This window comes from Lithobates pipiens, unplaced genomic scaffold, assembly GCF_037356315.1.
Source record: "Lithobates pipiens isolate NorthernLeopardFrog02 unplaced genomic scaffold, aLitPip1_a1.2 Scaffold_35, whole genome shotgun sequence".
NCBI lineage: Eukaryota > Metazoa > Chordata > Amphibia > Anura > Ranidae > Lithobates > Lithobates pipiens.
Window position 1 is genome coordinate 13,797,804 of NW_027507811.1, and position 24,957 is coordinate 13,822,760.

At 46.3% G+C, this 24,957-nt stretch overlaps 3 protein-coding genes across 6 annotated transcripts in view; 1 reads left to right on the plus strand and 2 right to left on the minus strand.

The window, feature by feature from the left end:
* Positions 1–12,444, minus strand: part of LOC143955385 (uncharacterized) — a 146,480-nt gene extending 134,036 nt beyond the window's left edge. Inside the window, exons 1-6 of the mRNA XM_077465444.1 lie at positions 12,078–12,444; positions 11,773–11,943; positions 11,561–11,684; positions 10,697–10,914; positions 10,473–10,611; positions 7,041–7,792 (exon numbers count right to left, since the gene is read on the minus strand). Of these exons, the coding sequence (XP_077321570.1) occupies positions 7,041–7,792; positions 10,473–10,611; positions 10,697–10,914; positions 11,561–11,684; positions 11,773–11,943; positions 12,078–12,191 (1,518 nt within the window). The 5' untranslated portion in view covers positions 12,192–12,444. The remainder of the gene's footprint in view (positions 1–7,040; positions 7,793–10,472; positions 10,612–10,696; positions 10,915–11,560; positions 11,685–11,772; positions 11,944–12,077) is intronic.
* Positions 1–24,957, plus strand: part of LOC143955522 (uncharacterized) — a 433,055-nt gene that overhangs the window by 183,411 nt on the left and 224,687 nt on the right. The gene's annotated exons all lie outside the window — the stretch shown is intronic.
* On the minus strand, positions 16,318–24,772 carry LOC143955386 (uncharacterized). The gene is made up of 7 exons (XM_077465445.1): positions 22,547–24,772; positions 22,284–22,418; positions 22,072–22,195; positions 21,857–21,954; positions 21,439–21,774; positions 21,228–21,360; positions 16,318–20,431 (listed from the first exon to the last, which is right to left on the minus strand). The coding sequence occupies exons 1-7, from the start codon at positions 22,655–22,657 to the stop codon at positions 19,659–19,661; spliced, it is 1,710 nt and encodes a 569-aa protein (XP_077321571.1). The 5' UTR covers positions 22,658–24,772; the 3' UTR covers positions 16,318–19,658.

Genomic DNA, 24,957 nt, shown 5'->3' on the forward strand with positions numbered 1-24,957 from the left:
GGGTGCTTTGAAGCCCCCACACCAAAGCACTCTGTCCACATGTTGATGGAGAAAAGGGCCTCTTCCCCACAACCCTGGACGGTGGTTGTGAGGGTCTGTGGGCGGGGGTTTATTAGAATCTGGAAGCCCTCTTTAACAAGGAGTAAGGCTTGTGGGGAAGAGGCCCTTGTCCCCATCAAAATTCCCCCACCCCGCGCAGCCCCAAAGCACTCCCCCCATGTTAAGAAAATGTGGCCTGGTATGGTTCAGGAGGGGGGGGGGGAGGCGCTTGCTCGTCACCTCCCCTTTCCCAGACTGCATGTTCGAATAAGGGTCTGGTATGAATTTTTTTTAAATTTTGGCATAGGGTTCCCCTTAAAATCCATACCAGACCTGAAGGACCTGGTATGGACTGGGGGGGTGGGGCCCACGCTGTTTTTTTTTCTGACATTTTCTTTGCCGCCATTCTTTTGCTTACATTTCAGCTGTCAGTAAGGAAGCCCGCTGACAGCTGATGACTCATCGGTTGTGAAGGACGCAGCGACCGGCTTCCCGGCCCACTCTCCTTAACAACCAGCTATTCTTCACACAGAATTCGAATCGGCCGATCATTTTTCAACCAAATCCAAATTAGAATCGTTCCAAAAATGTGTAATTCGTTAGTAACGACTTTTGTTTTATTTATTCGTTTTCTATTTCACTTGGAGATTCGGATACATCCGAATAACCAAAATTTTGTCCGAATTTATATATGGACCGAAATGAATTGCACATGTCTAATAAAGACATCAGTCCATCCAGTTCAACCTGTGTGTGATATCTCTACGACTTCCCATATCCCTGTATATTGTGTTCAATAAGATGTACTTCAAATCATTTTTTGAAATCAGCAACATTATCAATTGCAACCACCGATTGTGGAAAGGAGTTCCATCCTCACCGCTCTAACAGTAAAAAAAAAAAAAAACCCTTATGCAGTTTAAGGTTGGACCTTTTCTCGTCCAACTACATTGAGTGGCCACGTGCCTTCCTAAGGGACCTGAGACTGAATAGTTTCCTTCCAATGTTGGAATCACCATTATGATATTTGTATATCGCTATCATATCTCCTATTAATCTCTTCTACATGGAGAATACATTTAATGTTTGTAGTTGTTCCTCGTAATTGAAGTCCTCCAAAACTGAGGTCCTCCATAACTGAGGTCCTTCATAACTAAGGTCCTGCACCCTTCATAACTGAGGTCCTGCACCCTTCATAACTGAGGTCCTCCACCCTCCTTAACTGAGGTCCTCCACCCTTCATAACTGAAGTCCTCCACCCTCCTTAACTGAAGTCCTCCACCCTCCATAACTGAGGTCCTCCACCCTTCATAACTGAGGTCCTCCACCCTTCATAACCAAGTTCCTCCATCCTCCATAACTGAGGTCCTCCATAACTGAGGTCCTTCATAACTAAGGTCCTGCACCCTTCATAACTGAGGTCCTGCACCCTTCATAACTGAGGTCCTCCACCCTCCTTAACTGAGGTCCTCCACCCTTCATAACTGAAGTCCTCCACCCTCCTTAACTGAAGTCCTCCACCCTCCATAACTGAGGTCCTCCACCCTTCATAACTGAGGTCCTCCACCCTTCATAACCAAGTTCCTCCATCCTCCATAACTGAGGTCCTCCACCCTCCACAACCGAGGTCCTCCACCCTTCATAACTGAGGTCCTTCATCCTCCACAACTGAGGTCCTCCACCCTTCATAACTGAGGTCCTCCACCCTCCACAACTGAGGTCCTCCACCCTTCATAACTGAGGTCCTTCATCCTCCACAACTGAGGTCCTCCACCCTTCATAACTGAGGTCCGTCACCCTCCATAACTGAGGTCCTCCACCCTTCATAACTGAGGTCCTCCACTCGTCATAACTGAGGTCCTCCACACTTCATAACCAAGTTCCTCCATAACTGAGGTCCTCCACCCTCCACAACTGAGGTTCTCCACCCTTCATAACTGAGGTAATTCACCCTCCACAACTGAGGTCCTCCACCCTGCATAACTGAGGTCCTTCACCCTCCACAACTGAGGTCCTCCACCCTCCATAACTGAAGTCCTCCACCCTTCATAACTGAGGTCCTCCACTCTTCATAACTGAGGTCCTCCACTCTTCATAACTGAGGTCCTCCACCCTTCATTACCAAGTTCCTCCATAACTGAGGTCCTCCACCCTCCACAACTGAGGTTCTCCACCCTTCCTAACTGAGGTAATTCACCCTCCACAACTGAGGTCCTCCACCCTGCATAACTGAGGTCCTCCATCCTTCATAACTGAAGTCCTCCACCCTCCTTAACTGAAGTCCTCCACCCTCCATAACTGAGGTCCTCCACTCTTCATAACTGAGATCCTCCATCATTCATAACCGAGTTCTTCCATAACTGAGGTCCTCCACCCTTCATAACTGAGGTCCTTCACCCTCCACAACTGAGGTCCTCCACCCTTCATAACTGAGGTCCTTCACCCTCCATAACTGAGGTCCTCCACCCTTCATAACTCAGGTCCTCCACTCTTCATAACTGAGGTCCTCCACCCTTCATATCCAAGTTCCTCCATCCTCCATAACTGAGGTCCTCCACCCTTCATAACTGAGGTCCTTCACCCTCCACAACTGAGGTCCTCCACCCTTCATAACTGAGGTCCGTCACCCTCCATAACTGAGGTCCTCCACTCTTCATAACTGAACTGAGGTCCTCCACTCTTCATAACTGAACTGAGGTCCTCCACCCTTCATAACCAAGTTCCTCCATAACTGAGGTCCTCCACCCTTCATAACTGAGGTCCTTCACCCTCCACAACTGAGGTCCTCCACCCTTCATAACTGAGGTCCTTCACCCTCCATAACTGAGGTCCTCCACCCTTCATAACTGAGGTCCTCCACTCTTCATAACTGAGGTCCTCCACCCTTCATAACCAAGTTCCTCCATCCTCCATAACTGAGGTCCTCCACCCCTCATAACTGAGGTCCTTCACCCTCCACAACTGAGGTCCTCCACCCCTCATAACTGAAGTCCTCCACTCTTCATAACCGAGTTCCTCCATCCTCCATAACTGAAGTCCTGCAGTCCTATTATTAGCTTGGTCACCCTTCTTTGGACTCTCTCCAATTCCAGCACATCCTTCCTGAGGACTGGTCACCAGAACTGGACAGAATATTCCAGGTGTGACCAAACCAGAGTTTGATGAAGTGGCAGGATTATCGTTTTATCTCTTGAATAAATACTTTTGTTAATGCATGCCAATATTCTACTGGCAAGGGAAGATATGTACAGCTGTAGGGAGTGAGGGGAAGGTATGTACAGCTGTAGGGAGTGAGGGGAAGGTATGTACAGATGTAGGGAGTGAGGGGAAGGTATGTACAGCTGTAGGGAGTGAAGGGAAGGTATGTACAGATGTAGGGAGTGAGGGGAAGGTATGTACAGCTGTAGGGAGTGAGGGGAAGGTATGTACAGATGTAGGGAGTGAGGGGAAGGTATGTACAGCTGTAGGGAGTGAAGGGAAGGTATGTACAGATGTAGGGAGTGAGGGGAAGGTATGTACAGATGTAGGGAGTGAGGAGATGATATGTACAGCTGTAGGGAGTGAAGGGAAGGTATGTACAGCTATAGGGAGTGAAGGGAAGGTGATGCTGTGCAGCTGTAGGGAGTGAAGTGAAGGTCAGTATATACAGCTGTAGGGAGTGAAGGGAAGGTCAGTATATACAGCTGTAGGGAGGGAAGGGAAGGTCAGTATATACAGCTGTAGGGAGTGAAGGGAAGGTCAGTATATACAGCTGTAGGGAGGGAAGGGAAGGTCAGTATATACAGCTGTAGGGAGTGAAGGGAAGGTCAGTATATACAGCTGTAGGGAGTGAAGGGAAGGTCAGTATATACAGATGTAGGGAGTGAAGGGAAGGTCAGTATATACAGCTGTAGGGAGTGAAGGGAAGGTCAGTATATACAGATGTAGGGAGTGAAGGGAAGGTCAGTTTATACAGCTGTAGGGAGTGAAGGGAAGGTCAGTATATACAGATGTAGGGAGTGAAGGGAAGGTCAGTATATACAGCTGTAGGGAGTGAAGGGAAGGTCAGTATATACAGCTGTAGGGAGTGAAGGGAAGGTCAGTATATACAGATGTAGGGAGTGAAGGGAAGGTCAGTATATACAGATGTAGGGAGTGAAGGGAAGGTCAGTTTATACAGCTGTAGGGAGTGAAGGGAAGGTCAGTATATACAGATGTAGGGAGTGAAGGGAAGGTCAGTATATACAGCTGTAGGGAGTGAAGGGAAGGTCAGTATATACAGCTGTAGGGAGTGAAGGGAAGGTCAGTATATACAGCTGTAGGGAGTGAAGGGAAGGTCAGTATATACAGCTGTAGGGAGTGAAGGGAAGGTCAGTATATACAGATGTAGGGAGTGAAGGGAAGGTCAGTTTATACAGCTGTAGGGAGTGAAGGGAAGGTCAGTATATACAGATGTAGGGAGTGAAGGGAAGGTCAGTTTATACAGCTGTAGGGAGTGAAGGGAAGGTCAGTATATACAGATGTAGGGAGTGAAGGGAAGGTCAGTTTATACAGCTGTAGGGAGTGAAGGGAAGGTCAGTATATACAGATGTAGGGAGTGAAGGGAAGGTCAGTTTATACAGCTGTAGGGAGTGAAGGGAAGGTCAGTATATACAGATGTAGGGAGTGAAGGGAAGGTCAGTATATACAGCTGTAGGGAGTGAAGGGAAGGTCAGTATATACAGCTGTAGGGAGTGAAGGGAAGGTCAGTATATACAGCTGTAGGGAGTGAAGGGAAGGTCAGTATATACAGATGTAGGGAGTGAAGGGAAGGTCAGTTTATACAGCTGTAGGGAGTGAAGGGAAGGTCAGTATATACAGATGTAGGGAGTGAAGGGAAGGTCAGTTTATACAGCTGTAGGGAGTGAAGGGAAGGTCAGTATATACAGCTGTAGGGAGTGAAGGGAAGGTCAGTTTATACAGCTGTAGGGAGTGAAGGTAAGGTGAGTATGTGCAGCTGGTGGGGAAGCTCCTATGGTACAGAACTTTCCAGTTTTTATATTAAAAACAAGACCGTGAAACTCAAAATATGTAAGGACCGCCCATCGTGCCCACTTTACTAGTTGGCCCTGCCCTGACCCTGCCTCTATATATGTGGGGGCTACCTACTGCCTCCCTGATCCCTGTAATTAATTAGTAGTTTCTTAAGCTACTGCACATTTACAGTAACCAAAAAAAGGTTGATACTGTGATTCCAGGACACAGCACCAGCGGGTTAGAGGGCCAAGATGCGGGACTGTCCCTGTAAATCCAGTACAAAGCATCAGCGGGTTACAGGGCCAAGATGCAGGACTGTCCCAGCAAATCCGGGATGCAGCGTCAGTGGGTTAGAGGGCCAATATGCAGGACTGTCCCAGCAAATCTGGGACACTGCATCAGCGGGTTAGAGGGCCAAAATGCAGGATTGTCCCAGCAAATCCAGGACATAGCCTGGGACGCAGCATCAGCAGGTTAGAGGACCAAGATGCAGGACTGTCCCAGAAAATCCGGGACGCAGCGTCAGTGGGCTAGAGGGCCAAGGTGCGGGACTGTCCCAGCAAATCTGGGACACAGCATCAGCAGGTTAGAGGACCAAGATGCAGGACTGTCCCAGAAAATCTGGGGACACAGCGTCAGTGGGCTAGAGGGCCAAAATGCGGGACTGTCCCAGCAAATCCAGGACATAGCCCAGGACACAGCATCAGCAGGTTAGAGGGCCAAGATGCAGGACTGTCCCAGAAAATCCAGGACGCAGCGTCAGTGGGCTAGAGGGCCAAGGTGCGGGACTGTCCCAGCAAATTGGGGACACAGCATCAGCAGGTTAAAAGTCCAAGATGCAGGACTGTGCCAGAAAATCCGGGACACAGCATCAGGGGGATAGAGGGCCAAAATGCGGGACTGTCCCAGCAAATCAGGGACACAGCGTCAGAGGGTTAGAGGGCCAAGATGCAGGACTGTCCCAGCAAATCCGGGACACAGCATCAGCAGGTTAAAAGTCCAAGATGCGGGACTGTGCCAGAAAATCCGGGACACAGCATCAGGGGGATAGAGGGCCAAAATGCGGGACTGTCCCAGCAAATCAGGGACACAGCGTCAGAGGGTTAGAGGGCCAAGATGCAGGACTGTCCCAGCAAATCCGGGACACAGCATCAGCAGGTTAAAAGTCCAAGATGCAGGACTGTGCCAGAAAATCCAGGACACAGCATCAGGGGGATAGAGGGCCAAAATGCGGGACTGTCCCAGCAAATCAGGGACACAGCGTCAGAGGGTTAGAGGGCCAAGATTCAGGACTGTCCCAGAAAATCTGGGACACAGCATCAGTGGGCTAGAGGGCCAAGGTGCAGGACTGTCCCAGAAAATCCGGGACACAGCATCAGCAGGTTAGAGGTCAAAGATGCAGGACTGTGCCAGAAAATTCAGGACACAGCATCAGGGGGTTAGAGGGCCAAAATGCGGGAGTGTCCCAGCAAATCCGGGACAGTCGGAAGCATATTACAGTCAGGAGCTCATTCATCCCACTTTTACATGAAATAACTCGTTCACACCATGTAAAAAAATCTTTATACAACAATTGGAGTATGAACAGAAAATTACAACTTATACCATGCAAGTGTCTATTTACTGATGTACAGTTAGGACATCGGAGGGGCTTCTGGCCAGTGTGAGTCCTTCTGTATAAAACGAATAGTGATCTATATATAATATTTTAATTAACAGTTTCCCGCACCCTTAGCTGGAAACGATTGTGTTGCTGGTGCGGACTCTCTGGCCTACAGTAAGTTTGGATTTTATATTACAGGATTTCTCCCATGATCAAGAACTTTCTTCAACATGGAGCTTCAAATGCTGGGCAAAATAAAATTTCCAACGTAAGCTTTTTCCTCACTCTAAAAGGTAAACCTTTTTAGAAGGAACCTTTCCCGCACTCTGTATTTGCATGGCGTGCCTATTCCATTTGTGTTTGTTGGTGCTTGTTTCATCACCATGAAAGGTTTCCCTCAGTCTGCGCATACGTATGACATTTGGTCTGTGTGCGTCTTCTGGTGCGCAGTGAGATTGTTCTTCCTCGTGTAACACTTCCCGCACTCCGAACATGAAAAAGTCTCACCCGTGTGAACCCTGAAATGGCTCGTCAGATGAGTCTTGCGTTTAAAACGTTGCCCGCACTCCGAGCAGCCATAAGGCCTCTCCTCTCTGTGACTTGTCTGATGCATGACGAGGTCAACCTTCTCTCTGAAAACTTTCCCGCACTCGGAACACGAACAGAGGCTCACGCCGGTGTGCCGCCTCTCGTGTTTCAGCAGGCCGAACTTCCACGTAAAGGATTTGCCGCACTCCGAGCACGAATATGGGCGCACCCCGGAGTGCTGCTGCTGATGCCTAATGAGAACCGATTTCGAAGTGAAACATTTTCCGCACTGCAAGCACGGAAAGGGGCGCTCGCCGCTGTGTAGTCTCTGGTGTAGGACAAAACGGGACCGCACTCCGAACAACTTATTGCATACAGAACATCTATAGCCAACATTATGAGGTTCCTCGGGACGACACGCACTCGGGGGTGGATCCACCACTGGAGGTGAAGTTAGGTTGGTAATGTGTGCTTTATCAGAAGACTCATCGGGATCGGTTGATCGGTCTCCATTGGAAGGTCTTTGAGTGATGGGACTTTCTTTGGGAGGATCTTGTGCCAGACCGTTATCTTCTGCTTTATAATATGAGGCGAAAATGAGATGTTCTTCTGAGGTGTCCTCAACATCTGGTGAGAAAGGAAAAAACATGAAAATATAATGTGGAGGAAATTGAGAACATGACGTCATATTGAGGAATGGAGATGGACCTTTCATATGGTGTACAGTATCTCCTCCTCATTTGTTGAGAACATGACGTCATATTGAGGAATGGAGATGGACCTTTCATATGGTGTACAGTATCTCCTCCTCATTTGTTGGGAACATGACGTCATATTGAGGAATGGAGATGGACCTTTCATATGGTGTACAGTATCTCCTCCTCATTTGTTGGGAACATGACGTTATATTGAGGAATGGAGATGGACCTTTCATATGGTGTACAGTATCTCCTCCTCATTTGTTGGGAACATGACGTTATATTGAGGAATGGAGATGGACCTTTCATATGGTGTACAGTATCTCCTCCTCATTTGTTGGGAACATGACGTTATATTGAGGAATGGAGATGGACCTTTCATATGATGTACAGTATCTCCTCCTCATTTGTTGGGAACATGACGTTATATTGAGGAATGGAGATGGACCTTTCATATGGTGTACAGTATCTCCTCCTCATTTGTTGGGAACATGACATTATATTGAGGAATGGAGATGGACCTTTCATATGGTGTACAGTATCTCCTCCTCATTTGTTGGGAACATGACGTTATATTGAGGAATGGAGATGGACCTTTCATATGGTGTACAGTATCTCCTCCTCATTTGTTGGGAACATGACGTTATATTGAGGAATGGAGATGGACCTTTCATATGGTGTACAGTATCTCCTCCTCATTTGTGGGGAACATGACGTTATATTGAGGGATGGAGATGGACCTTTCATATGGTGTACAGTATCTCCTCCTCATTTGTTGGGAACATGACGTTATATTGAGGAATGGAGATGGACCTTTCATATGATGTACAGTATCTCCTCCTCATTTGTTGGGAACATGACGTTATATTGAGGAATGGAGATGGACCTTTCATATGGTGTACAGTATCTCCTCCTCATTTGTTGGGAACATGACATTATATTGAGGAATGGAGATGGACCTTTCATATGGTGTACAGTATCTCCTCCTCATTTGTTGGGAACATGACATTATATTGAGGAATGGAGATGGACCTTTCATATGGTGTACAGTATCTCCTCCTCATTTGTTGGGAACATGACGTTATATTGAGGACTGGAGATGGACCTTTCATATGGTGTACAGTATCTCCTCCTCATTTGTTGGGAACATGACGTTATATTGAGGAATGGAGATGGACCTTTCATATGGTGTACAGTATCTCCTCCTCATTTGTTGGGAACATGACGTTATATTGAGGAATGGAGATGGACCTTTCATATGATGTACAGTATCTCCTCCTCATTTGTTGGGAACATGACGTTATATTGAGGAATGGAGATGGACCTTTCATATGGTGTACAGTATCTCCTCCTCATTTGTTGGGAACATGACATTATATTGAGGAATGGAGATGGACCTTTCATATGGTGTACAGTATCTCCTCCTCATTTGTTGGGAACATGACATTATATTGAGGAATGGAGATGGACCTTTCATATGGTGTACAGTATCTCCTCCTCATTTGTTGGGAACATGACGTTATATTGAGGACTGGAGATGGACCTTTCATATGGTGTACAGTATCTCCTCCTCATTTGTTGGGAACATGACGTTATATTGAGGAATGGAGATGGACCTTTCATATGGTGTACAGTATCTCCTTCTCATTTGTTGGGAACATGACGTTATATTGAGGAATGGAGATGGACCTTTCATATGGTGTACAGTATCTCCTCCTCATTTGTTGGGAACATGACGTTATATTGAGGAATGGAGATGGACCTTTCATATGGTGTACAGTATCTCCTCCTCATTTGTTGGGAACATGACGTTATATTGAGGAATGGAGATGGACCTTTCATATGGTGTACAGTATCTCCTCCTCATTTGTTGGGAACATGACGTTATAAAGAGGAATGGAGATGGAGCTTTCATATGATGTACAGTATCTCCTCCTCATTTGTTGGGAACATGACGTTATATTGAGGAATGGAGATGACTTTTCATATGGTGTACAGTATCTCCTCCTCATTTGTTGGGAACATGATGTTATATTGAGGAATGGAGATGGACCTTTCATATGATGTACAGTATCTCCTCCTCATTTGTTGGGAACATGACGTTATATTGAGGAATGGAGATGGACCTTTCATATGGTGTACAGTATCTCCTCCTCATTTGTTGGGAACATGACGTTATATTGAGGAATGGAGATGGACCTTTCATATGGTGTACAGTATCTCCTCCTCATTTGTTGGGAACATGACGTTATATTGAGGAATGGAGATGGACCTTTCATATGGTGTACAGTATCTCCTCCTCATTTGTTGGGAACATGACGTTATATTGGGGAATGGAGATGGACCTTTCATATGGTGTACAGTATCTCCTCCTCATTTGTTAGGAACATGACGTTATATTGAGGAATGGAGATGGACCTTTCATATGGTGTACAGTATCTCCTCCTCATTTGTTAGGAACATGACGTTATATTGAGGAATGGAGATGGACCTTTCATATGGTGTACAGTATCTCCTCCTCATTTGTTGGGAACATGACATTATATTAATGATGGGTATGCAACTGATTACTAAACATTACTAGACCCTTTTCTGCATGTATTACTCACCTGTGCTAATATCTAATGAAGACTCCTTCCCTGTCATTGTCACTATCATCCCAACCTCCTCCATAGACTGTCGATCACCCCTCAAATGTGTCTCTTCTTCCTCTTTAACCCAAGCTTTTATATTCATATCTTCTTCACGCTAAAGAAACACGGAGTATTAAATGCAAATAGCAGGTGCAATAAATGGTACAGGGTCATAACTGAAGTTCTAGAACTTTATCTACCTGATGATGGTGGGGGATGGTGGGACCTTCCTGTGTGGAATCCCGGGAATAGAAATGTTGGGGACATCTCTCTGGTGGGTTTTTGTAACTCAATGGCTCCACAGTGATGTCCTTGTAGAGATCCCAGTGTCCTCCTGAAAGGTCATCAATAAAACGATTACATTCTGGATATGAAGTAAGATGTCTCTTTGATTGATTTTGAATGTCATGACCATATGCTGGAAAGAAAAATGTAATTCATTAAAAGAAACATTTTATTCTTCATGTTCTGCACTCAGGAATCAAACGTCAGTCTATTCGTATTGGTCTCATAAAGCTGTGACATTCAATTTGATACAACCATATGGAGGTGGACCTTTCATATGGTGTACAGTATCTCCTCCTCATTTGTTGGGAACAGGACGTTATATTGAGGAATGGAGATGGACCTTTCATATGGTGTACAGTATCTCCTCCTCATTTGTTGGGAACATGACGTTATATTGAGGAATGGAGATGGACCTTTCATATGGTGTACAGTATCTCCTCCTCATTTGTTGGGAACATGACGTTATATTGAGGAATGGAGATGGACCTTTCATATGGTGTACAGTATCTCCTCCTCATTTGTTGGGAACATGACGTTATATTGAGGGATGGAGATGGACCTTTCATATGGTGTACAGTATCTCCTCCTCATTTGTTGGGAACATGACGTTATATTGAGGAATGGAGATGGACCTTTCATATGGTGTACAGTATCTCCTCCTCATTTGTTGGGAACATGACGTCATATTGAGGAATGGAGATGGACCTTTCAGATGATGGGGGATCTAGGTGGAGCCTCCGTACTACTCTCTCCTTTACAATAAAGTCTCCTCTTACCCGGTGATGTGAGGGGCGGCTGATTGTCCATCATGACGTCCTTGTAGAGATCCTTGTGTCCTTCTAAATACTCCCACTCCTCCATGGAGAAATAGACAGTGACATCCTGACACCTTATAGGAACCTGACACACACAATGATACAGTCACCATCCAGACACATCCCGCGTCTGTTACTGGATAATGTCCCAGAATTCCCAGAATCCTCCTCACCTCTCCTGTCAGCAGCTCCATCATCTTCTTGGTGACTTCTAGAATCTTCTCCATGTTGTGCTTTTCAGGTATTTGGTAGTAAGGTGTAGAAGTTGGGATAGCAGGTGGTCCATGTGGGAGACTGTTGGGTGCCCATTGTTCACTAGAGGTCTTCTTCACCACTTCAAAGTCCTGTGGAAAAGAAAAATACAATATGAGTGATCACTACTTACCATCCCAGAATCCTCCTCACCTCTCCGGTCAGGTCTGTGTTTTATTAATAGAGATCAGAGTGATGTCATGTGACCTCCCAGAATCCTCCTCACCTCTCCGGTCAGCAGGTAGATGATCTCCAGGGTGAGGTTTAGAATCTTCTCAGTCATGTGGCTCCCACCTCTGTCCTTGTTAGGACTCCTTCCTGTGTCCGCGATGAGTGTCATTGCTTTCCAGATGTTGCCCGTGACAGGCAGACCTACGACAGAGGTGGAGGTGTTGGAAGGGGACTTATTGGGGAGGAAGTCTGGTTCTGCAGGACAAAGCGATGGTGGAGAATGACTGGAGCTCCTCTTTATGGCATCACCAAACCCATCAGCACAGGTTCACTTCCATACAACAGGATAAGACATCACAGTGACTATGGAGGAAGAGGACAGACATGACGGGGGTTACTGGGTGTAAATATAAAATAAGATCTTATTACCTCCTCTCCTGCCACTTCCAGCAATGTCTCCTCTCTACTTCCTCCCGACTCACCTCTCACCCGGAACTTCCTGTCTGTATATGACGTCACTTCCTGTAACTCACATCACTGTCCGTGTTTCGTCAGATTAGGCGGCCCGTAACGGAAGCGATGTTCCGTCGCCGCCATCTTGCTCCACCCCGCACTCCTCCACAGTAAGGATACATGAGAAGGCGGCAAGCGGACATCTTGTTACACCCACCGGAGTTTTGCATTTCACACTTTTTTTTTTTTTTTTGAACAGTAAACTTAGGTTATATCTTGAAATTCGGTATTTAGAAATCCGTCTGACTGGTTAGATGTTGAATTTTAAAAGCAGCAGCAAGCCTGCTGATCTCACAGGTTTGCTGATCTGACAGAACACCGCTGCTTTGAAAAAATCAACATCAAAACAGTCTGGGAGATTTGAAAATTCTGAATTTCACTATATAAGCTGACTTTACTGGTAGAAATAAGTGTGAAATGCAAAACTCCAGTGGGGGTAGCAAGATGTCCGCTTTCCCCCTTCTCAATGCATCCTTACTGTGGAGGAGTGCGGGGTGGAGCAAGATGTCCGCTTTCCCCCCCTTCTCACTGTATCTTTACTGTAGAGGAGTGCATGAATGAATTAAATACTTGTATAGCGCACAATGCGAACTGAATCGCCTCTAGTGCAGGGTGGAGCAAGATGTCCGCTTTCCCCCTTCTCACTGTATCCTTACTGTGGAGGAGTGCGGGGTGTAGCAAGATGGTGGCTACGGCACGTCACTTCCGCTACACATCCTGACGGGTCGCATAATGTGACGGAACATCCTGTGTATACCTGACATCACTTCCTGTATGGTCTCCCCCTTCTGGTGAGAGAAAGTGCAGTGTTCTAGAAATAAAACCGATGGATGCTCTGTCCTACCATGACGATGAGCATGTGCAACTGGATTGAGCAAAAGGAAGATGAGCATGTGCAGCTGGAATAAGCAAAGGGGAGATGAGTATGTGCATTAGGATGGTGCAAAAGGAAGATGACTATGTGCAACTGGAGGAGCAAAGAGAACATGAGCATGTGCAGCTGGAGGGAGCATTGGAAGGATGAGTACGTGCAGCGGCAGATGATTATGTGCATTAGGATGGTGCAAAGGGAAGAGGAGTATGTGCAACCTGGATTGAGCAAAAGGAAGATGAGTATGTGCAGCTGGAATAAGCAAGGGGGGAGATGAGTATGTGCAAAAGTGAAGAGGAGTATGTGCAGCTGGATTAAGCATAGGGAAAAAGAGTATATGCAACTGGGTTGAGAAAAACAGATTATGAGTATGTAAAGCTCAAGGAGCAAAGAGAACATGAGCATATGCAACTGGAATAAGCAAAGGGAAGAGGAGTATGTGCAATAGGATGGTGTAAAGGGAAGGTGAGCATGTGCAACTGGATTAAGTAAAGGGAAGAGAAGTATATGAAACTGGGTTGAGCGAAGGGAAAATGAGTATCTGCAGCTGGATGATGCAAAGGGAAGATGAGTATGTGCACTAGCATTGCGCAAAGGGAAGATGAGCATGTGCGCAGCTGGATGGTGAAAAAGGGAAGATGAGTATGTGCAGCTGAGTTGAGCGAAGGGAAAAAAAATAGTATGCGCAGCTAGATGTTGCAAAGGGAAGGAGAGCATGTGCAGCTGGAATAAGCAAAGGGAAGATGAGTATGTGCAGTTGGAGGGCGTAATCAGAGGATGAGTATGTGCAGCTCGAGGAGCAAAGAGAACATGAGCATGTGCGACTGGAGGGAGCATTGGAAGGGTGAGTATGTGCAACTGGAGGGAGCATTGGAAGAATGAGTATGTGTAGCTGGAATAAGCATATGAAACTGGGTTGAGCGAATGGAAGATGAGTATGTGCATTAGCATGGTGCAAAGGGAAGATGAGGATGTGCGCAGCTAGATGGTGCAAGAGGGAAGATGAGTATGCACAGCTGTAATAAGGAAAGGGAAGATAAGTATATGCAACTGTGTTTAGCGACTAAAATATGAGCATGTGCAGCTGGAATAAGCAAAGGTGTGATGAGCATGTGCCGCTGGAATAAGGGAAGATGAGTATGTGCAGCTGGATTAAGCAAAGGGAAGAGGAGTATGTGCAACTGGGTTGAGCGAAGGGAAAATGAGTATGTGCACCAAGATGATGCAAAGGGAAGATGTGCATGTGCAGCTCGATTAAGCATAGGGAAGAGGAGTATGTGCAGCTAGGAGGAGCAAAGAGAACATGAGTATGTGCAGCTGGAGGGAGCATTGGAAGGATGAGTATGTGCAGCTGGAGGGAGCACTGGAAGGATGAGTATGTGCAGCTGGAGGGAGCACTGGAAGGATGAGTATGTGCAGCTGGAGGGAGCACTGGAAGGAGGAGTATGTGCAGCTGGAGGGAGCACTGGAAGGATGAGTATGTGCAGCTGGAGGGAGCACTGGAAGGATGAGTATGTGCAGCTGGAGGGAGCACTGGAAGGGTGAGTATGTGCAGCTGGAGGGAGCACTGGAAGGATGAGTATGTGCAGCTGGTTGTGGAGTGAAGTGTGGGATTGTATATGCAGCGCGTCGATTGGTTTTAGTGGCCGCAGAATGAACGATTATTCCGGCCAATGAAAAGAAGTGACGCCGAAGCATTTGATGCAGCTAAACCCACCTGGACACCACCGGCTGTATCCTTCAATCATCTCGGGGGGGGGGCTGCGATTTGTTTTTAGGAAGGTATGTACAGCCCCCCCCCCACCAGCCACGATCTGCCCACATTGCATAGAGAATCGCAGAGAGCCAGTGATGACATCACCGGGTCTATAGTAAGCGATGGAAGGAACACAGACAGGTTTTATTTCATATTTTATTATAGAACCAGAGAAGACAAAATACAACCAGAAGGAACTGTAAACTTTTAGTACTATTTGTTCAAAAACACAGAAAAAAAAGAAATAATACGTATAAAAATATTTCATGTTTAATAAATGACATAGGAGACGATCGCTGCGTTATGGAAATCCACCTTCTTAAAACATTTCCCGCACTCTGAACAGAAACCAAAAAAAAAATTAAAATAAAAAATAAAAACAAAACACGGCTTCCTCACCCGCACCTAGGCCTCCACATAGCGGAACGAGAAGCCTCAGGAGAAGGAGGACTTCTCACCGCTGGGACCTCCCTGCTGTCTATAAAGTTCTGATCATTTCCCGCTCTACGACCACCTAAAGAGATTTTGCCCGGAGTGACTTCTTCCAAAGTTAGACCGCTTCTTCCACGAAAAAAACAAAAAAACAAACAAAAAGGGACCCGACTCGACTCTGGTGTGATATTCGAGTGGAACACTTCCCGAACATCGGGGACACGGAGGAGAAGAACTCTCCTCTAAAAAAGGAAGAAGAGCTTCTCTAAGTTCGAATGAAACATTTCCCTCACTCCGAACAGAGGTCCTCTCAAAAACTAGTGGGGGGGGGGGGGGTGAGAAATGATGATTAGATCTCCTGCAGACCACCTACAAACAAATGAAGGGTCCATCGTTTTTATCAGAAGTGTATTTTATACGATAAGAGACAGAAGATCAACCAAAAATCCAGAAAAAAAAAACAAAAAACACATAAACGTTATAAATGGAGTTGCATTTCAGTGAGTAAAATAAGTATTTGATCCCCAAGCAAAACATGACTTAGTAGTTGGTGGAGGGACTTGGTGGACTTGATGGTCTTGCGTCTTTTTTCAACCTCGCCTACTATGTAACCCTTGTTGGGAAGCACAGAGATCAGACGTCTCTTGTAGTTGGTGACCAGGTTTGCAGACATCTCAGGAGGCATTTTGGTCCACTCTTCTTTACAGATCTTCTCCAAATCCTTAAGGTTACCTGGAATCTCAAAGTCTCAGCTCCCTCCATACATTTTCTGTAGGATTAAGGTCTGGAGACCGGCTCCACGACCTTAATGTGCTTCTTCTTGAGCCGCTCCTTTGTTGCCTTGGCGGTATTGTTTTGGTCATGCTGGAGAAGACCCATCTTCAGTGTTCTGGCTGAGGGAAGGAGGTTCTCCTCCAAGATTTTACAATACATGGCCCCCTGTCCATTGACCCCCTCAATGCAGCAAGGTCGGTCTGTACCTTTAGTAGAGAAACAGCCCCAAAGCCTAATGTTTCCACCTCCGTGCTCGACTGTAGGGATGGTGCTCTTAGGGTCGTAGTCGGCATTGGTCTTCCTCTAAACAAGGCGAGTCGAGTTAATGCCAAAGAGCTCAAATTTTGGTCTTGGAATTTTGCCAGTGAACATCGAAATGATTCAGAGAAGGGTTGGGAGAAGGTGATGTGGTCAGACGAGACCTAAATGGAGCTCTTTGGCATCAACTCGACTCGCGTTGTCAGCATTGGTCTTCCTCTAAACAAGGCGAGTCGAGGCAAAAGAGCTCAAATTTGGGTCTCGTCTGACCACATCACCTTCTCCCAACCCTTCTCTGAATCATTTAGATGTTCATTGGCAAAATTCCGAAACCAAAATTAAGCTCTTAGGGTCATAGTCGGCATTGGCCTTCCACTAAACAAGGCGAGTCAAGTTAATGCCAAAGAGCTCAATTTTGGTTTCGGAATTTATCCAGTGAACATCTAAAATGATTCAGAGAAGGGTTGGGGGAAGGTGATGTGGTCAGATGAGACCTAAATTGAGCTCTTTGGCGTCAACTCGACTCGCGTTGTCAGCATTTGTCTTCCTCTAAACAAGGCAAGTCGAGTTGACGCCAAAGAGCTCAAATTTGTGTCTCGCCTGACCACATCACCTTCTCCCAACCCTTCTCTGAATCATTTAGATGTTCACTTGCAAAATTCCGAAACCAAAATTGAGCTCTTTGGCATGAACTCAACTCGCCTTGTTTAGAGGAAGACCAATGCTGACTATGACCCTAAGAGCTCAATTTTGGTTTCAAAGGTTTGCCAATGAACATCTAAATGATTCAGAGAAGGTGCTGTGGTCAGACGAGACCTCAATTGAGCTCCTTGGCATTAAACTTGACTTGCCTTGTCAGCATTGGCATTAACTCGACTTGCCTTGTTTAGAGGAAGACCAAAGAGCTCAATTTTGGTCTCGGAATTTTGCCAATGAACATCTAAATGATTCAGAGAAGGATTGGGAGAAGGTGCCGTGGTCAGACGAGACCCAAATCGAGCTCTTTGGCATCAATGTGACTTGCCTTGTTTAGAGGAAGACAAATGCTGACAAGGCAAGTCGAGTTGACGCCAAAGAGCTCAATTTGTGTCTCGTCTGACCACATCACCTTCTCCCAATCCTTCTCTGAATCATTTAGATGTTCATTGGCAAACTTCTGAAACAAAAATTGAGCTCTTTGGTCTTCCTCTAAGCAAGGCAAGTCGAGTTAATGCCAATGCTGACAAGGCAAGTCAAGTTAATGCCAAGGAGCTCAATTGAGGTCTCGTCTGACCACAGCACCTTCTCCCAATCCTTCTCTGAATCATTTAGATCAGGGATCCTCAAACTACGGCCCTCCAGCTGTTGCGGAACTACGCATCCCATGAGGCCATGTGAAACTCTGACATTCACAGACTAGGCATGATGGGGAATTGTAGTTTCTGAACTTTGAGGGCCATAGTTTGAAGGCTGATCTAGATGTTCATTGGCAAACTTCCAACCGACCAAAATTGAGCTCTTTGCCATTAACTCGACTCATCCTGTTTATAGAGGAAGACCAATGCTGACTATGACCCTTAGACCACCATCTCTACAGTCGAGCATGAAGGTGGAAACATGATGCTTTGGGGCTGTTTCTCTGCTAAAGGTACAAGCCGACTGTGCCGTGAGGGACCAATGGAATGTGTTTGGAGAAATGAAAAAATGCCGACTAACACAATACGCCGCCATGGATTGAAATCCTGCAGCGCCCGCAAGGTCCCCCTCCTCAAGAAGACACATGTACAGGACTGTCTGCTAAATAATTCGGAGAAGGATTGGGTGAAAGTGTTGTGGTCAGATGAGACTCACCGTGTTTGGAGAAAGAAAAAGGCCGACTATGACCCTAAGAACACCATCCCTACAGTCAAGTACGGAGGTGGAAACATGATGTTTTGGGGTTGTTTCTCTGATAAAGGTACAGGCCGACTTTGCCGTATTGAGGGACCAAGAGAACTTGTACTGTAAAATCTTGGGAGGAGAACCTTCTTCCCTCAGCCAGAACACTGAAGATGGGTCGTAGATGGGTCTTCCAGCATGACAATGACCCAAAACATACCGCCTAGGCAACAAAGGAGTGGCACAAGAAGAAGCACAATAAAAGGTCATGGAGTGGCCTAGCCAGTCTCCAGACCTTAATCTTATAGAAAATTGATGGAGGGAGCCGAAACTTCAAGTTGCCAAGAGACAGCCAAGAAACCTTAAGGATTTCGAGAAGATCTGTAAAGAAGAATGGACCAAAATGCCTCCTGAGATGTGTGCAAACCTGGTCACCAACTACAAGAAACGTCTGACCTCTGATCGCCAACAAGGGTTTCTCCACCAACTACTAAGTCATGTTTTGCTTGGGGCTCAAATACTTGTTTTACTCACTGAACTGCAACTCCATTTATACAAAAAAGATCTTATGTGATTTTTTGTCGATATTCTGTCTCCATGATAAAAATGATAGACCCTTCATTTCTTTGTAAGTGGGCAAATTTAGACAATCTGCAGGGGGAACAAATCATGATTCCCCCCCCACTGTAGGCCTTCAACTTGACTATGAAGCCTGAACTTTCACGAAGAAGCATCTGCCACACTCCGAACAGAAAAAAGGGCTTCTCACCAGGGTCAACTCTCAGGTGTCTATAAAGCTTTGACCATTTCCCGTACTATGAGCACGTGAAGGCTTTTTGCCCGTTCTGACTTCCCTGAGTTTTAAACCACTTCTTGCACACTGGGATGTAGAAAAAGGACACTACTACTCTGCCGCTATTTCCATGTGTAACACTTCCCGCACATTGAAAATGGATAAGAACTCTAATTTCTGTGAACTATCCTATAAAAGAAGAGGTTCTCCTTTTCGAATTAAACATTTCCCACACTCTGAACAGAAAAAAAAAAAAAAAAAAAAGCGAGAAGCCTCTGCCACACTTCCTAACAGGAAAAGTGTCTGTCTCTAAACAGCGTACACCCTTTTGAACTTTTCCCCCGCACTATATGCATGTAAAGACTATTTGACTGGCGTGCCCTCAGAAATTCAGGTTTTGGTTTGAAAGAGGTGCCGAACGGGCGGAGGAGGAGCCCCTTTTCCCGTGGAGCTTCTGATGCCGGACAAGACAGAACTGCAGTTTGAAGCGCTTGCCGCACTCCGTGCAGGAAAACGGGCGCTCGTTCACATGTCCCCGCTCGTGCAAGGTGAGCATATCTTTCCGCGTAAAACCTTTCCCGCACTGCTTGCAAGAGAAAGGGGTCTCGCCGGTGTGAACTCGGAGATGTCTCATCAGATGGGCATTCTGGACGAAGCGCTGACCGCAATTGGAGCAAGGAAATGGCCTGTCGCCGCTGTGAATTCTCAGATGCTGGACGAGGACTGATTTTTCCTTGAAGGACTTCCCGCACTCTAGACATGGGTAGGGCCTCAGTTCGCTGTGATATCTTTGATGTCGAAGAAAATACGACTTGGAGATAAAGCTTCTGCCGCACTCCAGGCACGTAAATGGGCGCGGTCCGTCGTGTATCCGCTTATGGATGGCGAAATACGCTTTTGTTGTAAAAGATTTACCACATTCAGGACAGGAAAACCTCTTCTTGTTTCTTTGACGTGTAACCTTCTGCGGATTGCCAACGGAACGTTCTTTAGGAACCGAGAGATCTGCTGACCTCATATCAGGGGGTACCGGGAGATGTTTAGTAACCGGGCCCATTCCCCGAGATTTTTGGTTTGCGCCATTATTTTCTGTGTTATGGATTGGACGTGAGCGGAGACGTCTTTTTGAGGTAAACTGAACGTCACGACCTTTTTCTGTAAAGAAAAAATTTAATTAACGGTAGAGGTCATATGGTGTACAGTATCTCCACCTCATTTGTTGGGAACATGACGTTATATTGAGGAATGGAGATGGACCTTTCATATGGTGTACAGTATCTCCACCTCATTTGTTGGGAACATGACGTTATATTGAGGAATGGAGATGGACCTTTCATATGGTGTACAGTATCTCCTCCTCATTTGTTGGGAACATGACGTTATATTGAGGAATGGAGATGGACCTTTCATATGGTGTACAGTATCTCCTCCTCATTTGTTGGGAACATGACATTATATTGAGGAATGGAGATGGACCTTTCATATGATGTACAGTATCTCCTCCTCATTTGTTGGGAACATGACGTTATATTGGGGAATGAAGATGGACCTTTCATATGGTGTACAGTATCTCCTCCTCATTTGTTGGAAACATGACGTTATATTGAGGAATGGAGATGGACCTTTCATATGGTGTACAGTATCTCCCCCTCATTTGTTGGGAACATGACGTTATATTGAGGAATAGGGATGGACCTTTCATATGGTGTACAGTATCTCCTCCTCATTTGTTGGGAACATGACGTTATATTGAGGAATGGAGATGGACCTTTCATATGGTGTACAGTATCTCCTCCTCATTTGTTGGGAACATGACGTTATATTGAGGAATGGAGATGGACCTTTCATATGGTGTACAGTATCTCCTCCTCATTTGTTGGGAACATGACGTTATATTGAGGAGAGTTATATACAACTGATCACAAGACCTTTTTCTGCATTTATCGCTCACCTGAGCCGATATCTACGGAAGATTCCTTCTTTTTCATTTCTGCCAACATCCCAACCTCCTCCATAGACTGCTGATCACCCCTCACAGGTTCCTCCTGCTCCTCCTCTACTTTTATATCCACATCGTCTTCCCACTAAAGCAACACAAATGATTAGAGGAAAATAGCGAGTACCGATAAACGAATACTACAGATAATGAAACAAGGTCATACCTGGACAATCGTGAGCCCTAGATCCTCATCTACATAACGATGGTGACGGATGGTGTGACCTTCTTGTTTGGAATACAGAGGACGGGGACTTCTCTCTGGTGGAGGACGGGGACTTCTCTCTGGTGGAGGACGGGGACTTCTCTCTGGTGGAGGACGGGGACTTCTCTCTGGTGGGTTTCTGTAGCTGGATGACCCCACCTTGGTGTCCTGGTACAGATCTTTGTGTCCTTTTGGTAACTCTGACTCCTCCATCACCCCATCCTCATCATCCTCCTCTATCAACTCTTCTTTATCTTTCACTTTAGAATCTCTCAGGTCTCCACTCTGAATACATAATAAAAAATGACATCAATGGTAACAATGCAGATAGATAATGTACAGATCCTAATGATACTATCAGTGATTGTTCCTCATCTACCTGATGATGGTGGGGGATGGTGTGACCTTCCTGTGTGGAATCCCAGGAATACAGAGGACGGGGACATCTCTCTGGTGGGTTCCCATTACTGGATCCATCTGTAGGAAACACACACACTGACTGAATACATTGTTTCTATGTGTTTATCAGATGATGGGGGGATCTAGGTGGAGCCTCCGTACTGCTCTCTCCTTTACAATAAAGTCTCCTCTTACCCGGTGATGTGAGGGGCGGCTGATTGTCCATCATGACGTCCTTGTAGAGATCCTTGTGTCCTTCTAAATACTCCCACTCCTCCATGGAGAAATAGACAGTGACATCCTGACACCTTATAGGAACCTGACACACACAATGATACAGTCACCATCCAGACACATCCCTTGTCTGTTACTGGATAATGTCCCAGAATTCCCAGAATCCTCCTCACCTCTCCTGTCAGCAGATCCATCATCTTCTTGGTGACTTCCAGAATCTTCTCCATGTTGTGTCCCTCAGGTTTTAGGGAGTCACATGGAGGTACTGAGGGGATCATATGATCACCTGACTTCAGAGGACAAAATCTCTGTATTGGAAAACAAAATAGGAATATCATGTTAGAATCCCGGAATCCTCCTCACCTCTCCGGTCAGGTCTGTGTTTTATTAATAGAGATAAGAGTGATGTCATGTGACCTCCCAGAATCCTCCTCACCTCTCTGGTCAGCAGGTAGATGATCTCCAGGGTGAGGTTGAGTATCTTCTCAGTCGTATTACTCCAGCTGTCCTTGTTAGGACAACTTCCTGTGTCAGCAATGAGGGTCATCCTCTCGGAGCGTCTTCTCAGTCATGTGACTCCGGTCCTCGTCAGTCGTCACTTATAGAGATCCTGTGGAGATGGACAGTAAACAACGATCAGATCTGTTGAACCTCTGATGTGAATGGTCAGTCTGCTGCCATGTAGGTCATCCATTGTGGAGACAACCTCCTGGGACATGACCATGGCTATCTACTGTCTCAGAACTTCACAAGTCCCATCACATCCAACTTAAGTATCTCCTGTATATGTAGACCTACAGGACCCAACATGACACATCTCCTCTCCCTGTACTACTACAACTCCCAGCAGGCCCCCCAACGATGCACGTCTTGTCTCCGCACCACTACATATCCCAAAATAAATATACTACATTGTCATACAATTCTCCATTAAAGAACAGGTCCACTTTGGGGCAAAGTCCACCTTTTTGCCCCTGACCTGATCTCATCTCGCCTCCATCAATGGATACTTTCCACAGCCTTCTTTGTCTACACCAGTGTTTCTCAACTCCAGTCCTCAAGGCGCCTCAACAGGTCATGTTTTCAGGATTTCTCTCAGATGAAAAACGGCTGTGGTAGATACCAAAGGCTGGCCATACATGGGTGGAATTTCGAAAGAATTTTCTTCTGAAAACTTGTGCGTTTTGTGATCCAGTTGGTACCACCATTGGATTTTGAAATTCGGCCAACCAAGCCTTCAATGTTGCTACAGAAAATCATTTTCGTGGCTGGGAATCTTTTTTTCTCTCCGTAAATTTTCTTTTCTTGCACATGCCCATTTCTTTTTTTTTTGTGTGAAATATAGATTTTATTAAATGCCAAACATGGGGTGAAGACCCCGCAGTACAAACATCGGTGCATATATTACCAAGGTTACATCAAATGTGCCAGGTCTCCATGGTGACCAGCTTAGGCTGGTGCCTGAATGCTCCACCACACCCCCCGTGCAACCACCCACCTCCCCCGGTATGTATCCCGGGCTCCGCTTGCCCATCTGTGGGCCTAGGACCTCGGCATAGCAGGTAGAGGGAGGAGAGCAGACACGTGTCCACTCTCCTCCCCTTCATTTTGTTGACCCGGACGTGATGTGTGACGTCACTTTCTGGTCCTTGCTGACAGTTCCTCCGGCCATCAAGGCCAGTTGTTCTGTCAGAATACCGCTACTCATCGGGAAATGGAATGGAAGTGCCGTTCCGACCAAAAAATGCTTACTGCGCTATGAGCTCCAACATGGCCGCCATGCGCTCCGGTAGGTTTCCTAATCTGACAGAACACAAAGGCGTCAGCAGACATCTTGTTACACCCAGGCAAGTCTCGAATTTCACACTTATTTTAGCAGTAGACTCCCCTTATATACTGAAATACGTGGATCCGGAAGTGACGTCACACATCACTTCCCTTCTTGTTGTTGACTCGGACGGGATGTGTGACGTCACTTCCTGGTCCCTGCTGACAGCTCCCTCGGCCATCAAGGCCAGTTGTTCTGTCAGAATACCGCTACCCATCTGGAAATGTATTTGAAGTGCCGTTCCGACCAAAAAATGCTTACTGCGCTATGAGCTCCAACATGGCCGCCATGCGCTCCGGTAGGTTTCCTAATCTGACAGAACACAAAGGCGGCAGCGGACATCTTGTTACACCCAGGCAAGTCTCGAATTTCACACTTATTTTAGCAGTAGACTCCCCTTATATACTGAAATACGTGGATCCGGAAGTGACGTCACACATCACTTCCCTTCTCGTTGTTGACCCGGACGTGATGTGTGACGTCACTTCTTGGTCCCTGCTGACAGCTCCCCAGGCCATCAAGGCCAGTTGTTCTGTCAGAATACCGCTACCCATCGGGAAAATGTAATGAAAGCGACGTTCAGACCAAAAATGCTTACTGTGCTCTAACATGGCCGCTATGCATTCCGACATCTGACAGAACACGAAGGCGGCAGCGGACATCTTGTTACGCATAGGCAAGTCTTGAATTTCACACTTATTTTAGCAGTAGACTCCCCTTATATACAGAAATCAACTATTTCACAGAGACCGAGTAAGGGTGTCAGTCATTTGGCGCTGAGGGACATTTTCCATCAGTTTGGTGCTCAGCAGTGTAAGGTGTACCAAGATGGCTGTCGGCACCTTCTGACTAGGGATGAGCTCCGGCGTGTTCGCACACCCCACGTGCAAAGCCCGCCAGGAAGTCGGCGCTGCACTGCGCTAATCACAGGCAGTGAGACATTGTCCGGAGGCGCAGCTGCAGAGATCGGGCAATGTCTCACTGCCTGCGATTAGCGTAGTGCCGACTTCCTGGCCGGC